The following is a 21,034-nucleotide window of genomic DNA, read 5'->3' on the forward strand; positions in this document are numbered from 1 at the left end:
GTGAGTAATCACTGTTCTGATATCTAGAAGCTCTTTTCGGTCATAAGAGACGGCGGCAGAAACATTATGTACATTTGTCCCCAAAAAATAAAATGATGTATTATTATATTGAATATTAGTGATGTACGGGTATATTTTGATAATAACTTGACAGATATCAAATACAATGCATAAGACAATAGATATTTTAAATGTAGGAAATTATGTTTTTTTTATTTTTTTTATTTATCTAAGCTTTATTTTCTCTTGTTGATGCGGCTCAACCACAGTTTAGGGGAAAAATCTATTATATGTTTTGTGCTATTGTGTTTTCTCTGTTTATCCCTTTTACAGCTCTCCCCCTGAGGCTTGCCTTATGGCTGTGCTGTGCTGCCTGTAATATAAAGGAGAAGGTGTCTCGCTGTGTGTAAAGCCTGTCCACTGGAGCCAATCAGCCTTGTGTTACCTTTAGGTCAGGGCTGATTGGATGGAGAAACATACCCCGCTGCTGATAGAATTACATAACACCTGAGACGGATGTTAAACTGTGCTGCTTGGCCAAAACAGAACACTATTCCCTACATAGTTCACTACTCCATGGGCCCTGGTCAAACGTTGTGCACTATATAGGGAATAGGGTGCCTTTTGGGACCCAGATACACTCTCCTCCTGAAAACAGAGGAGTCCAACCAGCCGAGATGTATCGAAGCAGAGCAGGCAATTCCACCAGTCTAATTTTCAGCAACTTGAACACCAATGATTGCAATTAGAAATGGCATCGTACCCTTCAGTGGCATCATGCTTTCAGTCAGAAGCAATCACAAAATTATTTCTGCAATTGCTTCTTCATGCATTAATCAAATCCTCGCATGTAGAGTACAGAGAAAAATGCAATTGTCTGACTTAAGAGGAATTTCATTATCCTTATCACTATTGTAAAGATTCCACATTTTGAATAGCCATTTTGAATAGCCTTGTAATGTTGACATTGTGCAGCAACATTAACACTGGCAGTTCATTGAGAGTTTAAGCCTTGTCTATTCAATACACAAATGTGGTATCTGTGTTCAGTTTCGCTTGTGAGACCAGGGATCCCGTGGGGAATCTCTCTAGCCTACTGGCGTGTTCATGAATAACATTCAATATTATCTACAGTGGCAAGAACAAGTATGTGAACCCTTTGGATTTATGCATAAATTGGTCATAAAATTTGATCTGATCTTCATCTAAGTCACAACAACAGACAAACACCATGGGCTTAAACTAATAACACACAAATGATTGTATTTTTCTTGTCTATTTTGAATACATCATTTAAACTTTCACAGTGTAGGTTGGAAAAACTATGTGAACCCCCTAGGCTAATGACTTCTCTAAAAGCTAATTGGAGTCAGGAGTCAACTAACCTGGAATCCAATCAATGAGATGAGATTGGAGAAGTTGGTTAGAGCTGCCTTGCCCTATAAAAAAACACTCTCAAAATGTTAATTTGCTATTCACAAGAAGCATTGCCTGATGTGAACCATGCCTTGAACAAAAGAGATCTCAGAAGAACTAAGATTAAGAGTGGTTGACTTGCATAAAGCTGGAAAATGTTACAAAAGTATCTCTAAAAGCCTTGATGTTGTCTAGAAATTGAGAAAGTTCAGCACTGTTGCTACTCTCCCTAGGAGTGGCCGTAAGTGAAAGATGACTGCAAGAGCACAGCGCAGAATGCTCAACGAGGTTAAGAAGAATCTTAGAGTGTCAGTTAAAGACTTGCATGCTTACATGCTAACATCTCTGTTGACGAGTCTACGATACGTAAAACACTAAACAAGAATGGTGTTCATGGGAGGACACCACGGAAGAAGCCACTGCTGTCCAAAAACAAAATTATTTCTGCACGTCTGAAGTTCGCAAAAGTGCACCTGGATTTTCCACAGCGCTACTGGCAAAATATTCTGTGGATAGATGAAACTACAGTTGAGATGTTTGCAAGGAAGGAACACACAACACTATGTGGAGAAAAAAAGGCACAGCACACCAACATCAAAACCTCATCCCAACTGTAAAGAATGGTGGAGGGAGCATCATGGTTTGGGGCTGCTTTGCTGCCTCAGGGCCTGGACAGCTTGCTATCATCGACGGAAAAACAAATTCCCAAGTTTATTAGGACATTTTGTAGGAGAATGTAATTGCCAATTGAAGCTCAACAGAAGTTTGGTGATGCAACAGGACAACGACCCAAAACACAGAAGTAAATCAACAACAGAATGGCTTCAACAGAAGAAAATACGCCTTCTGGAGTGGCCCAGTCAGAGTCCTGACTTCAACCCGATTGAGATGCTGTGGCCTGACCTCAAGAGAGCAGTTCACACCAGACATCCCAAGAATATTGCTGAACTGAAACAGGTTTGTAAAGAGGAATTTTCCTAAACTCTTACCGACCATTGTGCAGGTCTGATCCGCAACTACAGAAAACGTTTGGTTGAGGTTACTGCTGCCAAAGGAGTTATTAAATCCAAGGGTTCGCATACTTTTCCCACCCTGCACAGTGAATGTTTACATGGTGGGTTCAATAAAGACATGAAAATGTATAATTGTTTGTGTGTTATTAGTTTAAACAGACTGTGTTTGTCTATTGTTGTGACTTAGATGAAGATCAGATCAAATTTGATGACCAATTTATGCAGAAATCCAGGTAATTCCAAAAGGTTCACATACTTTTTCTTGCCACTGTCTGGATGGAGTCCACAGTTCAATTCACAGATTCTATCAGATGCCAGATATACATTATATGTGTCACGACTTCCGCCGAAGTTGGTGCCTCTCCTTGTTCGGGCGGCGTTCGGCGGTCGACGTCACCGGCTTTCTAGCCTGTTAGGGCTAGGGGGCAGTATTTACACGGCCGGATAAAAAACGTACCCGATTTAATCTGGTTATTACTACTGCCCAGAAACTAGAATATGCATATAATTATTGGCTTTGGATAGAAAACACCCTAAAGTTTCTAAAACTGTTTGAATGGTGTCTGTGAGTATAACAGAACTCATATGGCAGGCAAAAACCTGAGAAGATTCCTTACAGGAAGTGGCCTGTCTGACAAGTTCTTGTTCTTCTTGACTCTCTTTATTGAAAACTGAGGCTCTTTGCTGTAACGTGACACTTCCTACGGCTCCCATAGGCTCTCAGACCCGGGAAAAAGCTGAATGATGTAATTCCAGCCCCTGGCTGAAAAACATTAGCGCCTTTGGTAAGTGGTCTATCAGAGGACAATGAGACTGAGGCGCATGCACGAGGGGACCCCATGTTTTTATTTTCTCTCTCTTTGTACTAAAACACAGATTCCCGGTCGGAATATTATCGCTTTTTTACGAGAAAAATTGCATAAAAATTGATTTTAAACAGCGGTTGACATGCTTCGAAGTACGGTAATGGAATATTTAGAATTTTTGGTCACGAAACGCGTCGGGCGCGCCACCCTTCTTTACCCTTTCGGATAGTGTCTTGAACGCACGAACAAAATGCCGCTATTTGGATATAACTATGGATTATTTTGAACCAAACCAACATTTGTTATTGAAGTAGAAGTCCTGGGAGTGCATTCTGACGAAGAACAGCAAAGGTAATAACATTTTTCTTATAGTAAATCTGACTTTGGTGAGGGCTAAACTTGGTGGGTGTCTAAATAGCTAGCCCTGTGATGCCGGGCTATCTACTTAGAATATTGCAAAATGTGCTTTCACCGAAAAGCTATTTTAAAATCGGACATAGCGAGTGCATAGAGGAGTTCTGTATCTATAATTCTTAAAATAATTGTTATGTTTTTTGTGAACGTTTATCGTGAGTAATTTAGTAAATTCACCGGAAGTTTGCGGGGGGTATGCTAGTTCTGAACGTCACATGCTAATGTAAAAAGCTGGTTTTTGATATAAATATGAACTTGATTGAACAAAACATGCATGTATTGTATAACATAATGTCCTAAGATTGTCATCTGATGAAGATCATCAAAGGTTAGTGCTGCATTTAGCTGTGGTTTGGGTTTATGTGACATTATATGCTAGCTTGAAAAATGGGTGTCTGATTATTTCTGGCTGGGTACTCTGCTGACATAATCTAATGTTTTGCTTTCGTTGTAAAGCCTTTTTGAAATCGGACAGTGTGGTTAGATTAACGAGAGTCTTGTCTTTAAAATGGTGTAAAATAGTCATATGTTTGAGAAATTGAAGTAATAGCATTTCTAAGGTATTTGAATAACGCGCCACAGGGTTCCACTGGCTGTTACGTAGGTGGGACGAAATCGTCCCACTGGCCCTAGAGAAGCTAGCCTCCACCGATCTACATTTCTTTTTCCATTTGATTTTGTCTGTATTGTATACACCTGGTTCCCATTTCGTTTGAATTTTTTCCCTATTTAAGCCATCATGGTTTTGTGCGTGTTTATTGTTGTCAGTTGTCTCGTTTATGTGATTCTGGATTTTTCGTTCTCCTTGTTGGAGGATTATTTTTGAGTAAAGTTACTATTATTACTCATCTCTGTGTCCTGCGCCTGACTCCGCCTTACCCACATCACCTAGACTCTATGACATGAGGAAATAGTCAATATACTGTGATGAACATCATGCCACTGAAAATCAGAGTTTAGTCTGTTTAGTCTCCTGTCCTGCTAATGTTGCTATATCATTGTGGGCCATTAGACTGCCTACATTCTTGGACATTAGCATTTACTAAATAGAAATACATCTATATTTTATATTTCCCGACAAGGGGCTATTATTATGCAAGTAAGCAGTCCACTACTGTATATTAGTAGCAAAGTCTTGTGAGCTAATGTAAAGCTCACTAAAGACCTTGGAAGAAAGCCCATTTGGGTTTAATACAATGGTTTCTTATTACATTAGTCCTCTGCAGTGCATTTGGAGAATGTCTCCCGTAGCTGGGGGTTGATTGGATTAGGTCATGTGCAATGGGATGGTGTGCTGGGGTTTACTTCAATGTGGAGTGGAGTGGACATTTATATTTTTATCTGTTTAAAATAGTTGAAATACACTGTAGGGCTTTCCCCTGTTCACAGACTAAATCCACTGCATGGAAGAAGAGGCTCCCAGTGTACTGCTATACCTCTGATCTCCCATCTGTAGGCTACTGACCAGAACACAATAGTACGGTTCATCAGAAACCTGACCAGACATTTTCTTTTTTGTGATTGTAGTAATCAACATCCACCATGTTAAAGATTTATTCGTGATCTACTCTACTGCGTATATCGTAATATTTTCTAAACCCTATGAAACGGCTCAATGCCTCAAATTATTTTGTTGTTGGACTTTGTACAGTGTTGTATAAGAGAGAATACTTTATAGTACAGGGCATGAAATTAATCAATATATAAATATATTTTTTAATTTAACTAGGCAAGTCAGTTAATAAGGACAAATTCTACACATATAATATTTTCCAATAATTACAGATATAGGTTTCTCTCTGTGTTATGGCTCATTATGTGCTCTCTCTGCAAATGAAAACTACGTGATGTGCATTAATCCAGTATAATTTGTCTATTTTTAAATAAATCCCTGCTAACCGATAAGGTTGTTATTTTACAGTACTTCCTCGCAACAACAACAGCGCATTGTAAAGCAACAATACTATTCTCAACGCTTTGTACCGTGATTGGTTCATACTCGCCACGCATGGAAATCTACACCAATCAGATATTTCATCATAATTCACAAGTACCATCTTCACTAGCCAATAGTTATGCGGCATTGGTGTAACCAGGCACTTCTGTCCAATGAGATAAAGCAGGAGGAAGGTCTATTTGATTTTCCGTCACCTGGTGTGGAGCGTCTTTCTGCGTGCCAAGCACAGACATAGGAGAGGTGAAGGAGTTGGACCCAAAGGAGTTGGACCCAAAGGAGTTGGACCCAAATCATTTAAACATAGCTATATCTAAGTCGTAACTTCTCTCTTTATCCGATGGCTGCTTTAACTTAGATTGTGAAACAACACGTTTTATATATTATTTTTCAAAGTCATGGTTGAGAAGATAGCTCGTAGTTAACTTGTTACCCCTACGGGAGTGTTTTCCGGTGTTTTACCACCACCCCGGTGTAGCCGTTACCTCTCCGGCCCCTGGGCCTCCTCTCTCTCTCTCTCTCCTGCCCCTCTCTCTCTCTCTCCTGCCCCTCTCTCTCTCTCTCCTGCCCCTCTCTCTCTCTCTCCTGCCCCTCTCTCTCTCTCTCTTGCCCCTCTCTCTCCTGCCCCTCTCTCTCTCTCCTGCCTCTCTCTCTCTCTCCTGCCTCTCTCTCTCTCTCCTGCCTCTCTCTCTCTCCTGCCTCTCTCTCTCTCTCCTGCCTCTCTCTCTCTCCTGCCTCTCTCTCTCTCCTGCCTCTCTCTCTCTCTCTCCTGCCCCTCTCTCTCTCTCTCCTGCCCCTCTCTCTCTCTCTCTTGCCCCTCTCTCTCCTGCCCCTCTCTCTCTCTCCTGCCTCTCTCTCTCTCTCCTGCCTCTCTCTCTCTCCTGCCTCTCTCTCTCTCTCTCCTGCCTCTCTCTCTCTCCTGCCTCTCTCTCTCTCTCTCTTGCCTCTCAACAAACCTCCATCTGGAAACATGGTGTCGTGGATGATCTCCAGAAGCGTTGTGTAAGTTAAGGGCGAATTTTATATTGTATTTTGCGGAAATGATTATCATTTATAACTTTAAAAAAAAAGTGTTTTCTATAGCTAGCTAGCTGGAGAGGTAAACAACGTTACAAGTTTAGCTAGCTAACCAATTAGCATGCTAACGCTAATGTTAGCATGGCACTTTAAAATTACTTTTAGGCAAAGCAATTTCGCTTATTCTATGGCATTCATTTCGAAGTTATATATTTGTAGAAGTTATGTAAAAAAAAAAATTAAAGTCATAATTTTGTCAACATTTTAATAACAACTATTAGCTAACGTTAGCTAGCAAGCTGTCTTAACGTTAGCTTGTTGTTGTTTAGGTGTTTGGCCCTGTAAGAGTTGTACCATTAGGATGTTGTTTAGCTACTTGTTAACTAGCTAGGGGCAGGTCAGCAAGTCAACTTATACTATCTAGAAACTAGTTAAGTTAGTTAGCGTTGGAACCGCATTACATTCCTGCTGTGTGTACTGGGGGTAGATTTAGAGGTAGGATGTTGTTTCGGGTGAAGTTTGGTGTAATTGAAGCACGGAATGTGGTGCGGTTCAGATTCAGTTTATTTGATAGCGAAGGACATTTCACTTTACGTCAAGTAGAGTTCCTAGAGAGAATACATATGTCTTTGCTGACAGGAAACTATTTTTATTGTTGTTGTAAAGCCGGCTAAGTTACAATGTGGTAGGGTTATTTTCTGTCGCCGTCCACCAGAATAATGCACAACTCAAGTAGCCCAACCAATACACACTCCCATGACTACTAGTTAGCTTGCTGAACGACACAAGTATGTGAGACCAGATGATGGACGAGTTTGTACATTTTTAGAGAAAGAAAACGCCCTAGTTTTTTTATGCTCTGAGTTCCCCTCACAACTCATGGTCCAGTACAATTACATAACTGTACTGTAGGCCACAGTACATAGGAGGGGGGAGACTGCTTCAGGTGTGATTGGGAGAAGAGACAGCACAGTATTTGCAGTCTACTCAGTGTTATGTTCTTCCACTGTAGCCGACACTGGACATGAGTCACTGGTAAAGGCATCCTGTCAATGCTTCAAAACAATCAGACAATTCATTTAAAAGTAATACATAAGTGAAAGCATTAGATGGCATATGTTCTAGTATACAGGGCTAGCTAGCTATATGCATTAGATAACACATGTTCTAGTATACAGGGATAGCTAGCTATATGCATTAGATAACACATGTTCTAGTATACAGGGATAGCTAGCTATATGCATTAGATAACACATGTTCTAGTATACAGGGATAGCTAGCTATATGCATTAGATAACACATGTTCTAGTATACAGGGATAGCTAGCTATATGCATTAGATAACACATGTTCTAGTCTACAGGGCTATATGCATTAGATAACACATGTTCTAGTCTACAGGGCTATATGCATTAGATAACACATGTTCTAGTCTACAGGGCTATATGCATTAGATAACACATGTTCTAGTCTACAGGGCTAGCTAGCTAGCCATATGCATTAGATAACACATGTTCTAGTCTACAGGGCTATATGCATTAGATAACACATGTTCTAGTATACAGGGATAGCTAGCTATATGCATTAGATAACACATGTTCTAGTATACAGGGATAGCTAGCTATAGCTAGCCATATGCATTAGATAACACATGTTCTAGTCTACAGGGCTATATGCATTAGATAACACATGTTCTAGTCTACAGGGCTAGCTAGCTAGCCATATGCATTAGATAACACATGTTCTAGTCTACAGGGCTAGCTAGCTAGCCATATGCATTAGATAACACATGTTCTTGTCTACAGGGCTAGCTAGCTAGCCATATGCATTAGATAACACATGTTCTAGTCTACAGGGCTAGCTAGCCATATGCATTAGATAACACATGTTCTAGTCTACAGGGCTAGCTAGCTAGCCATATGCATTAGATAACACATGTTCTAGTCTACAGGGCTAGCTAGCTAGCCATATGCATTAGATAACACATGTTCCAATCTACAGGGCTAGCTAGCTAGCCATATGCATTAGATAACACATGTTCTAGTCTACAGGGCTAGCTAGCTAGCCATATGCATTAGATGACACATGTTCTAGTCTACAAGGCTGGCTAGCCATATGCATTAGATGACACATGTTCTAGTCTACAGGGCTGGCTAGCCATATGCATTAGATAACACATGTTCTAGTCTACAGGGCTGGCTAGCCATATGCATTAGATAACACATGTTCTAGTCTACAGGGCTGGCTAGCCATATGCATTAGATAACACATGTTCTAGCCTACAGGGCTGGCTAGCCATACGCATTAGATAACACATGTTCTAGTCTACAGGGCTGGCTAGCCATACGCATTAGATAACACATGTTCTAGTCTACAGGGCTGGCTAGCCATACGCATTAGATAACACATGTTCTAGTCTACAGGGCTGGCTAGCCATATGCATTAGATAACACATGTTCTAGTCTACAGGGCTGGCTAGCCATATGCATTAGATAACACATGTTCTAGTCTACAGGGCTGGCTAGCCATATGCATTAGATAACACATGTTCTAGTCTACAGGGCTGGCTAGCCATATGCATTAGATAACACATGTTCTAGTCTACAGGGCTGGCTAGCCATATGCATTAGATAACACATGTTCTAGTCTACAGGACTGGGTAGCCATATGCATTAGATAACACATGTTCTAGTCTACAGGGCTGGGTAGCCATATGCATTAGATAACACATGTTCTAGTCTACAGGGCTGGCTAGCCATATGCATTAGATAACACATGTTCTAGTCTACAGGGCTGGCTAGCCATATGCATTAGATAACACATGTTCTAGTCTACAGGCCTGGCTAGCCATATGCATTAGATAACACATGTTCTAGTCTATAGGGCTGGCTAGCCATATGCATTAGATAACACATTTTCTAGTCTACAGGGCTGGCTAGCCATATGCATTAGATAACACATGCTCTAGTCTACAGGGCTGGCTAGCCATATGCATTAGATAACACATGCTCTAGTCTACAGGGCTGGCTAGCCATATTACGCTGCAGACAAGTTAACTTGGCAGTTAAGGTCTGCCTGTATCCACGTTTAGCGTTTACAGTTCTAAGTCTGAAGTCTTGAGGGCAGAACTAGGCTCAATGCACTGATTCTGACCTCTCTTCCTGTCTGCTTTCACCGAATCAAATTAACCTGCCATGTCATTGATCACATGATTTAATTCACCAATGACAAAAATAACTTCAAGGTACTGGGGCATGTATTGTAGAGCCTTCTTTAAGTGGTTATTACAGTTATTTAACCACGTTATGGTTTAGTGGATTATCTTGTCTCCCAAGTCAGTTTTTCCAGACTGCTGTGTGGCGTTGGCTGGGTCCTTTTCATACCTTTCCATAGGTTAGTCATTATAAGGTGTGTTTATGATTGATTTGTTTTTGAGGCATCGTGGAATAGGAATGTGAAATGAGTCATGTAATATACAATGGACTCTACTCACTGTTTATGGATGATTTACATTTGCTTACATCAATGGAAATGTTGCGGGCTCAATTTTAGTTTTCTAACTACTGAACAAAAATATAAACGCAAAATGCAACAATTTCAAAGTTATAGTTCATATAAGGAAATCAGTCAATTTAAATAAATTAGGCCCTAATCTATGTATTTCACATGACTGGGAATACAGATATGCTTCTGTTAGTCACATATACAGTGCCTTTGGAAAGTATTCAGACCCCTTGACTTTTTCCACATTTTTATGTTACAGCCTTATTCTAAAATTACTTTTTTCCGCCCTCATCAATCTACACACACTACACGCATAATGACAAAGCACAAACTGTTTTTTAGACATGGTTGTTAATTTATTCACTGCTCAAAAAAATAAAGGGAACACTTAAACAACACAATGTAACTCCAAGTCAATCACACTTCTGTGAAATCAAACTGTCCACTTAGGAAGCAACACTGATTGACAATAAATTTCACATGCTGTTGTGCAAATGGAATAGACAACAGGTGGAAATTATAGGTAATTAGCAAGACACCCCCAATAAAGGAGTGGTTCTGCAGGTGGGGACCACAGACCACTTCTCAGTTCCTATGCTTCCTGGCTGATGTTTTGGTCACTTTTGAATGCTGGCGGTGCTTTCACTCTAGTGGTAGCATGAGACGGAGTCTACAACCCACACAAGTGGCTTAGGTAGTGCAGCTCATCCAGGATGGCACATCAATGCGAGCTGTGGCAAGAAGGTTTGCTGTGTCTGTCAGCGTAGTGTCCAGAGCATGGAGGCGCTACCAGGAGACAGGCCAGTACATCAGGAGACGTGGAGGAGGCCGTTGGAGGGCAACAACCCAGCAGCAGGACCGCTACCTCCGCCTTTGTGCAAGGAGGAGCAGGAGAAGCACTGCCAGAGCCCTGCAAAATGACCTCCAGCAGGCCACAAATGTGTATGCGTCTGCTCAAACGGTCAGAAACAGACTCCATGAGGGTGGTATGAGGGCCCGACGTCCACAGGTGGGGGTTGTGCTTACAGCCCAACACCGTGCAGGACGTTTGGCATTTGCCAGAGAACACCAAGATTGGCAAATTCGCCACTGGCGCCCTGTGCTCTTCACAGATGAAAGCAGGTTCACACTGAGCACATGTGACAGACGTGACAGAGTCTGGAGACGCCGTGGAGAATGTTCTGCTGCCTGCAACATCCTCCAGCATGACCGGTTTGGCGTTGGGTCAGTCATGGTGTGGGGTGGCATTTCTTTGGGGGGCCGCACAGCCCTCCATGTGCTCGCCAGAGGTAGCCTGACTGCCATTAGGTACCGAGATGAGATCCTCAGACCCCTTGTGAGACCATATGCTGGTGCGGTTGGCCCTGGGTTCCTCCTAATGCAAGACAATGCTAGACCTCATGTGGCTGGAGTGTGTCAGCAGTTCCTGCAAGAGGAAGGCATTGATGCTATGGACTGGCCCGCCCGTTCCCCAGACCTGAATCCAATTGAGCACATCTGGGACATCATGTCTCGCTCCATCCACCAACGCCACGTTACACCACAGACTGTCCAGGAGTTGGCGGATGCTTTAGTCCAGGTCTGGGAGGAGATCCCTCAGGAGACCATCCGCCACCTCATCAGGAGCACGCCCAGGCGTTGCAGGGAGGTCATACAGGCACGTGGAGGCCACACACACTACTGAGCCTCATTTTGACTTGTTTTAAGGACATTACATCAAAGTTGGATCAGCCTGTAGTGTGGTTTTCCACTTTAATTTTGAGCGTGACTCCAAATCCAGACCTCCATGGGTTGATAAATTGGATTTCCATTGATTATTTTTGTGTGATTTTGTTGTCAGCACATTCAACTATGTAAAGAAAAAAGTATTTAATAAGATTATTTCTTTCATTCAGATCTAGGATGTGTTGTTTAAGTGTTCCCTTAATTTTTTTTGAGCAGTATATTTAGAAAACTAATTTAGTCAGTACTTTGTTGACACAGCGACTACAGCCTCGCGTCATCTTGGGTATGACGCGACAAGCTTGGCACACCTGTATTTAGGGAGTTTATCCCATTCTTCTCTGCAGATCCTCTCAATCTCTGTCAGGTTGGATGGGGAGCATTGTTGCATAGCTATTTCCCCTCAATCCTGACTATTCTCTCTGTTCCCGCCACTGAAAAACATCCCCACAGCATGATGCTTCCACCACCATGCTTCACCGTAGGGATGGTGCCAGGTTTCCTCCAGACGTGACGCTTGGCATTCAGGCCAAAGAGTTCAATCTTGGTTTCATCAGACCAGAGAATCTTGTTTCTCATGGTCTGAGAGTCCTTTAGGTGCCTTTTAGCAAACTCCAAGTTGGCTGTCATGTGCCTTTTACTGAGGAGTGGCTTCCGTCTGGCCTCTCTACTAGACAGATGGCTGGTCTCAGACGATCCTGCAGGTGGCGAAGCCGATGTGGAGGTCCTGGGCTGGCGTGATTACATGTGGTCTGTGGTTGAGGCCGGTTGGATGTAATGACAAATGATCTAAATTGACGTTGGAGGCGGCTTCTCTGGCAGAAGCTCTGGTGGACATTCCTGCAGTCAGCATGCCAATTGCATGCTCCGTCATCATATCTTGGCAAAGGAGAAATGCTCCCTAACAGGGATGTAAACAAATTTGTGCACAAAAATATGCTTTTTGTCTGTATGGAAAATGTCTGGCATCTTTTATTTTGGCTCATCAAACATGGGACCAACACTTTGTTTTTCTATTGTTTTTACTTCTACTGGAACGTTGTGATTTTAGTTAGGATAATGACCAGGACAGATCTGGTTATAAAGGGCTGGAATTTTAACTCGTCTATTTTTCCCAACGCAGTTAATCCTAAACCTTGCCCTGTTATTCAGAGGGCCGTTCTACAGTGCTTTGAGCGCTCTCCAAGTCTCCAAGTCCGGAAGTGAATATCATGGCACGTGAAATTTCAGTCACTGATTTAATAACATTTGCCCTTGTATTTAAAGATTGAAAATATAATAACATAATGACGTGGACCGAACTAGCCATTAAACATCCCTTAACGCTCAGACAGATTCAATGGCTGTAGCATAGTGTATTCCACTGACTGATTTAGCTAATAAATATTAGAGAAATTATGAATAATAAGCATATGCTTTTAACCCGATTTATAGACCACTAATGATAATATAACTTGAAATACCGACCTAGTAACGTTGAGTAGCCTCAGTTAACTAGTAACGTTGAGTAGCCTCGGTTAACTTAGCTGACCTTCAACTGAGGGAATTCAGCAGAGTTCTCTCACATTTTTACAACTTATTGAAACTCTGAAAATAAATACATGGGCAAATGTTAACAAACATGATAATAGGCCTGCATTATGGTAGGACATGATGATGATGATGATAATAGGCTTGCATTATGGTAGGACATGAGGATGATGATGATGATGATGATGATAATAGGCCTGCATTATGGTAGGACATGATGATGATGTTGATGATAATAGGCCTGCATTATGGTAGGCAGCTAATTGTTAAATTACACTTTCCATCCTTACCTTAGAAGGTCACTGTCTCTGCGCTGATCGCCTGTGAGTGAGACAACGCTAGCTAGCCAACGGGAGCGTAGTAATACTGAATAACGGGGTGTAGTTTTGGCTTAACTGCGTTGGGGGGGAAAGGAAAGACGCCATTTTTAACCACAAAAGATGTCTGAAAGGACTGTAGCGACAGATGTGTATTTCCACAGAGGAAAGCTGTCAGCCCTTTACCCTGTAGCTGAAACCAGATGTTGGAGGTGAGCTCTCTGCCTGGATCTTAAAATCCTAACTCTGTCTTTATCCCAGTAACTCTACATCTGACTCTCTCCCAGGCTTCATGCTAGGAGCCGTGAGCGAGCGGTGGGTGTGCTGTCCGAGATTACATTTTATTTTTTATTTCTATTTTTACCAGAACTGGGAAAGTTAATCTAAAACAGAATGTTAAGGCTTGTGTATGGGTGTATTTTTTTTCAGCTACATGCTGCTAGTGAGGCCCCATTTCACACAATTGTTTCAAGAAGCCTCTCTGCAGGCTCTTTCTCCTTCATGTTCAAGGTTTATGGAGAAATAGTCCTCCTTCCCTGTGTGAAAATACTGTGGCCTTCCCCGAGCGAGACAGGGTCTATTTCTGCAGGCCAGGCAAACAATGATTTATGTTTCATTTGGATAGCCCTTCTGTAGATGCTCTACAGACTAACACTAGCTCTAACCTTCACCCTTCTCCTAACCCTTAACATGAACCCTAACCTCTTAACCGTTATCCTAAGCCTGAACTTAACCCTAGCCTTAATGTTAACCCTAAGCCTAAACTTAACCCTAGCCTTAACCCTTATCCTAAGCCTAAACTTAACCCTAGCCTTAACGTTAACCCTTATCCTAAGCCTAAACTTAACCCTAGCCTTAATGTTAACCCTTATCCTAAGCCTAAACTTAACCCTAGCCTTAACGTTAACCCTTAACTTAACCGTAGCAAGTAATTGCTTATCAACAGGTAGTTTGTTGATAGTATGACCATCCTGTAATAAAAAAAATCCAAATACTATCCAAATAAAGCGTGACCCAATGATTGTGTCCCAGAGACTTGACCGTGGGGTACCAGGGACGACAACTTCTCCTTCGACGTCAGCAAGATAAAGGAGCTGATGGTGTACTACAGGAAACGGAGGGCTGAGCGTGCCCCCATTCACGTCGACGGGGCTGTAGTGGAGCGGGTTGAGGAAACGGAGGGCTGAGCACGCCCCCGTTCACGTCGACGGGGCTGTAGTGGAGCGGGTTGAGGAAACGGAGGGCTGAGCACGTCCCCGTTCACGTCGACGGGGCTGTAGTGGAGCGGGTTGAGGAAACGGAGGGCTGAGCACGCCCCTTTCACGTCGACGGGGCTGTAGTGGAGCGGGTTGAGGAAACGGAGGGCTGAGCACGCCCCCGTTCACGTCGACGGGGCGGTAGTGGAGCGGGTCGAGAGCGTCCAGTTCCACTGTGTTTGCATCAATAACAATCTATCGTGGTCCAAACGCACCTACGCAGTCGTGAAGATGGTACCCTCACATCCTCAAAGTTCTTCAGCTGCACCATTGAGAGCGTCTTGACTGACTGCTTGACATCCCACCGCAAGGCGCTGCAGAGGGTAGTGCGTACTGCCCAGTACATAACTGGGGCCAAGCTTCCTGCCATCCAGGACCTCTATACCAGGCGGTGTCATAGGAAGGCCCAAAAAATTGTCAAAGACTCCAGCCACGCTTGTCATAGATTGTTCTCTGTTTCCGCACGGCAAGTGGTACCGATACACCAAGTCTGGAACCAATTGGACCCTGAACAGCTTCTACCCCCCAAGGGTGGCAGGTAGCCTAGCGGGTAAGGGTGTTGCTACGGTAACCGAAAGATCGCTGGTTCGAATCCCCGAACTGCCAGTTAACTCACAACAACTGCTCCCCGGGCGCCGACAACGTCGTTTTGTTTAAGGCAGCCCTCTCTGTGAGTCAGAGGGGTTGGGTTAAATGCAGAAGACTCAGTTTGGTTGAATGCATTGTTGTACAACTGACTAGGTATTCCCTTCTCATTTAGATTTCTAACTAGTTAGTTCAGGATGCTATTTGAACTATTCAACTACCTACATTTTGCACTAACTTGTATGACATCATCACATACGCTGCTACTCTGCTCTGTCTCTATATTCCTAGTTATATGTACATATCTACCTCAATTACCCGGTACTTCCTGTATATAGCCATGTTATTACCTGGTACTTCCTGTATATAGCCATGTTATTACCTGGTACTTCCTGTATATAGCCGCGTTATTACCCGGTACTCCCTGTATATAGCCGCGTTATTACCCGGTACTCCCTGTATATAGCCGCGTTATTACCCGGTACTCCCTGTATATAGCCGCGTTATTACCCGGTACTCCCCGTATATAGCCGCGTTATTACCCGGTACTCCCCGTATGTAGCCGCGTTATTACCCGGTACTCCCCGTATGTAGCCGCGTTATTACCCGGTACTCCCCGTGTGTAGCCGCGTTATTACCCGGTACTCCCCGTGTGTAGCCGCGTTATTACCCGGTACTCCCCGTGTGTAGCCGCGTTATTACCCGGTACTCCCCGTGTGTAGCCGCGTTATTACCCGGTACTCCCCGTGTGTAGCCGCGTTATCGTTATTCATTGTGTATCGATTGTAATTTATTATTACGTGTTTTACTTTTCTATTATTTCTCTATGGTCTTTATCTCTGCAGTCAGGAAGCATTTCACAGTTAGTCTACACCTGTTGTTTACTAAGCATGTGACAAAAAAAATAAAAGATTCTCCTGATGGTGATGGTCTGGGAGTGCTGCCTGAACTCAATGCGCTCTAAACAGTCATTTCATTACACTACCTAATACAGCTGAATATACTGTAGGCAGCCTGTTGATATCCTATAGGACAGATCCTGCTCAAACAGAAGAACTTGGTGAGGTGTAATAATATGAACAGGCTTTATAATTAGTCCACCATTTTTAATGTAAAGCTAAGTCGTTGCTGTCCAGTAGGAAGGGATGTTGTTGTTGTTTTCTTCCCAGTGTAAATCTACTTCCATGGTGTGTCTACCTCCTGCTGTCTGTGTTGTGGGTGGTGCTAAATGAAGCTGATTTTTTTTTTAAAGAACAGCAGCCAAATTAAGGAGAAATGGCACCTATTAACTAAGCACATCACCATTTTAATTTAATAAGTCGCTGTTACATGGAAGGACTTTTTACAAATTAGGTTCCTTCCTTCCTTCCTTCCTTCCTTGTTGGAGGGAGGCTGAGAGAAAGGACTGTCTGACTACAGCCTTCCTTCCTTCCTTCCTTCCCTGTTGTGAGGGAGGCTGAGAGAAAGGACTGTCTGACTACAGCCTTCCTTCCTTCCTTCCTTCTGTCCTTCCTTCCCTGTTGTGAGGGAGGCTGAGAGAAAGGACTGTCTGACTACCTCCTTCCTTCCTTCCTTAGCTTCCTTCCTTCCTTCCCTCCCTGACGTGAGGGAGGCTTAGAGAAAGGACTGCCTGACTACAGCCAACCAGGACTATTCTTAGAGCCCCTGTGTAGCTCCTCTGCTGTTTCTATGGCAACAGCTAAATAAACTCTGTGTTGGAGGCGAGTGAGGTGGGTCCCTGGACAGAGGCCATGAAACACACAACGAACAGGAAGAGAATTTCACTCTTATACGCTCAGTAGGCCAGTTTATTAGGTACACCCATCTAGTACTGGGTTGGATCCTCCAGGACGCTGTGAATTCTTCAGGGAATCCATTTTTATAAAGGGACCTTGAATAAAGAAAAAGCCTTGGAATGAGTAGATGTGTCCAAACTTTTGACTGGTACTGTGTGTAAAGAGTTTTCAGTTTTTACTTATAAAACCAGTTGTTGCTTTGTTGTATATGTGGTGTTGTTGGGCAGTATAAACATTTAGAGTACGGCTGTAACGTAGAAAAAGTCAAGGGGTCTGAATACTTTCCGACTGCATTATACATAGATGCATACATACATACATACATACATACACTGCTCAAAAAAATAAAGGGAACACTAAAATAACACATCCTAGATCTGATTGAATGAAATAATCTTATTAAATACTTTTTTCTTTACATAGTTGAATGTGCTGACAACAAAATCACACAACAATAATCAATGGAAATCCAATTTATCAACCCATGGAGGTCTGGATTTGGAGTCACACTCAAAATTAAAGTGGAAAACCACACTAAAGGCTGATCCAACTTTGATGTAATGTCCTTAAAACAAGTCAAAATGAGGCTCAGTAGTGTGTGTGGCCTCCACGTGCCTGTATGACCTCCCTACAATGCCTGGGCATGCTCCTGATGAGGTGGCGGATGGTCTCCTGAGGGATCTCCTCCCAGACCTGGACTAAAGCATCTGCCAACTCCTGGACAGTCTGTGGTGCAACGTGGCGTTGGTGGATGGAGCGAGACATGATGTCCCAGATGTGCTCAATTGGATTCAGGTCTGGGGAACGGGCGGGCCAGTCCATAGCATCAATGCCTTCCTCTTGCAGGAACTGCTGACACACTCCAGCCACATGAGGTCTAGCATTGTCTTGCATTAGGAGGAACCCAGGGCCAACCGCACCAGCATATGGTCTCACAAGGGGTCTGAGGATCTCATCTCGGTACCTAATGGCAGTCAGGCTACCTCTGGCGAGCACATGGAGGGCTGTGCGGCCCCCCAAAGAAATGCCACCCCACACCATGACTGACCCACCGCCAAACCGGTCATGCTGGAGGATGTTGCAGGCAGCAGAACGTTCTCCACGGCGTCTCCAGACTCTGTCACGTCTGTCACATGTGCTCAGTGTGAACCTGCTTTCATCTGTGAAGAGCACAGGGCGCCAGTGGCGAATTTGCCAATCTTGGTGTTCTCTGGCAAATGCCAAACCTCCTGCACGGTGTTGGGCTGTAAGCGCAACCCCCACCTGTGGACGTCGGGCCCTCATACCACCCTCATGGAGTCTGTTTCTGACCGTTTGAGCAGACACATGCACATTTGTGGCCTGCTGGAGGTCATTTTGCAGGGCTCTGGCAGTGCTCCTCCTACTCCTCCTTGCACAAAGGCGGAGGTAGCGGTCCTGCTGCTGGGTTGTTGCCCTCCAACGGCCTCCTCCACGTCTCCTGATGTACTGGCCTGTCTCCTGGTAGCGCCTCCATGCTCTGGACACTACGCTGACAGACACAGCAAACCTTCTTGCCACAGCTCGCATTGACGTGCCATCCTGGATGAGCTGCACTACCTGAGCCACTTGTGTGGGTTGTAGACTCCGTCTCATGCTACCACTAGAGTGAAAGCACCACCAGCATTCAAAAGTGACCCAAAACATCAGCCAGGAAGCATAGGAACTGAGAAGTGGTCTTTGGTCACCACCTGCAGAACCACTCCTTTATTGGGGGTGTCTTGCTAATTGCCTATAATTTCCACCTGTTGTCTATTCCATTTGCACAACAGCATGTGAAATGTATTGTCAATCAGTGTTGCTTCCTAAGTGGACAGTTTGATTTCACAGAAGTGTGATTGACTTGGAGTTACATTGTGTTGTTTAAGTGTTCCCTTTATTTTTTTGAGCAGTATACATGCATACATACATGCATACATACATGCATGCATACATACATACATGCATGCATACATACATACATACATGCATACATGCATGCATGCATACATACATGCATACATGCATGCATACATACATGCATGCATGCATACATACATGCATACATGCATGCATGCATACATACATGCATGCATACATACATGCATACATACATGCATGCATACATGCATACATACATACATACATACATAGTGACTCCTCACTGCAGCCCTGTCTCCGATCAGGTCAGAGAGAATCCTATAGGGACTGTATATAATACATGGAGTACATCCCATATGGCAGCATCCTCTATATAGTGCACTACTTTTAGACCAGGGCCCCATGGGTAGTGCACTACTTTTAGACCAGGGCCCCATGGGTAGTGCACTATAAAGGGAATAGGATGCCATTTGGCATACAGCCATGTGTAGGCTTTACATCTGGTATGGGTCATCCACTCACTGGGACGTGCTGGGTTGGGGGGGGGGTTCTCTTCCTGAGTCCTCACAGAACCCAATACCCCCTCCCAGAACCCAATACCCCCTCCCAGACAAGCCTGGACCCCAGGATGTAAACGAAGAGCACATGTTAGATCAAATCTCTGTTGAAGTCACAGCTCCCCCTATGTGTAGGGAGTGGTAGTGCATCCTAACACCAGGCTACATAGAGGACGACAGGAAACTCAGGAGGCTGGTTTAGTACAGTCCCAGCTCCCCCCATGTATAGGGAGTGGTAGCGCATCCTAACACCAGGCTACATGGAGGACGACAGGAACCTGAATGTGTCCTTTTGTGTTTTCTCTTGGTGGTAAATGATTTGCCTTGACGCTGATAGTTTCATATTTCTCTGGTCTCTACACAGGCTCGTCTTCGGGACCCTGTATCCTGCATACTATTCCTACAAAGCAGTGAAAACCAAAAATGTCAAGGAATATGTAAGTACAAAGACCCTTATTTCAACATCATTGCTTTCATCATACTAGTGTGTGTGTGTGGGCTTCCCCCAAGGGCGTAAGACGAGGGTGTGTCTTCTATGAGTTTGAAACGCAGCCCGTGTCTAGTCTGAAGGTATTGAGAACAAGTCCAGGCATGTGAATGGGAGTTAACTGCCTATGACTGGAAACAAACACATTGACATGCCTATCTGTGGAGACATGCAGCAGGCTGGGCTCCTGTCATCACTAGAATAATCCAAGCAGGGGCCTTACAGGAATGCTATATTGAGCGTGTGGCCAACAGGTTTTAGGAGAGGTTCTTTATGAGGATATCATCCGTCTCCTCTCCTCAATTTCTTTTTTTTCCCTTTGTTTACTTCATTCCACGCAGATAGGGCTGTGCGGTATATTGTATTTTACTATAGACAGGTATTGTTTTTTTTACGTTACCTTCTATAACGGTATTTCAATGTTTTGGTTTGTTAAATGTGATACGCGGTGTGTAACGTCCATGTTTATAGTTTACTACGTTAGTTGAGTCCTCTCTCTCGCTCTCCTAGCCCCGCCCCGTACTCAAGGTGCGCGTTTGTTGTCTCTTGACCACGAGACGCATGCGTTCAGTCTGCCTGGTCAATGCAGCACAAGCAACAATGATGGCATTTCTACTTTGCTTCTTTAATAGAAATCCACAAGCATTTCTATAATGACACTTTGTGTTCCTTACATCTGCAAACGGCTAGTTTTGTATTTTAGCAAGTTGGGCCTAAATCTTGTTCGCCGCTAATCACTAGTTAGCTGGCTAGCTAGCTAGTAAATGTACTGAGTCGGAGCAA

General features: G+C 43.6%; 1 protein-coding gene across 1 annotated transcript in view; it reads left to right on the forward strand.

The window, feature by feature from the left end:
* Positions 1–6,370: 6,370 nt before the first annotated feature.
* LOC106594288 (receptor expression-enhancing protein 3) overlaps positions 6,371–21,034 on the forward strand; it is a 43,321-nt gene continuing 28,657 nt past the window's right edge. Inside the window, exons 1-2 of the mRNA XM_045701198.1 lie at positions 6,371–6,605; positions 20,129–20,201. Of these exons, the coding sequence (XP_045557154.1) occupies positions 6,574–6,605; positions 20,129–20,201 (105 nt within the window). The 5' untranslated portion in view covers positions 6,371–6,573. The remainder of the gene's footprint in view (positions 6,606–20,128; positions 20,202–21,034) is intronic.

This window comes from Salmo salar, chromosome ssa18 (genome assembly GCF_905237065.1).
Source record: "Salmo salar chromosome ssa18, Ssal_v3.1, whole genome shotgun sequence".
In the NCBI taxonomy this organism is placed as follows: domain Eukaryota; kingdom Metazoa; phylum Chordata; class Actinopteri; order Salmoniformes; family Salmonidae; genus Salmo; species Salmo salar.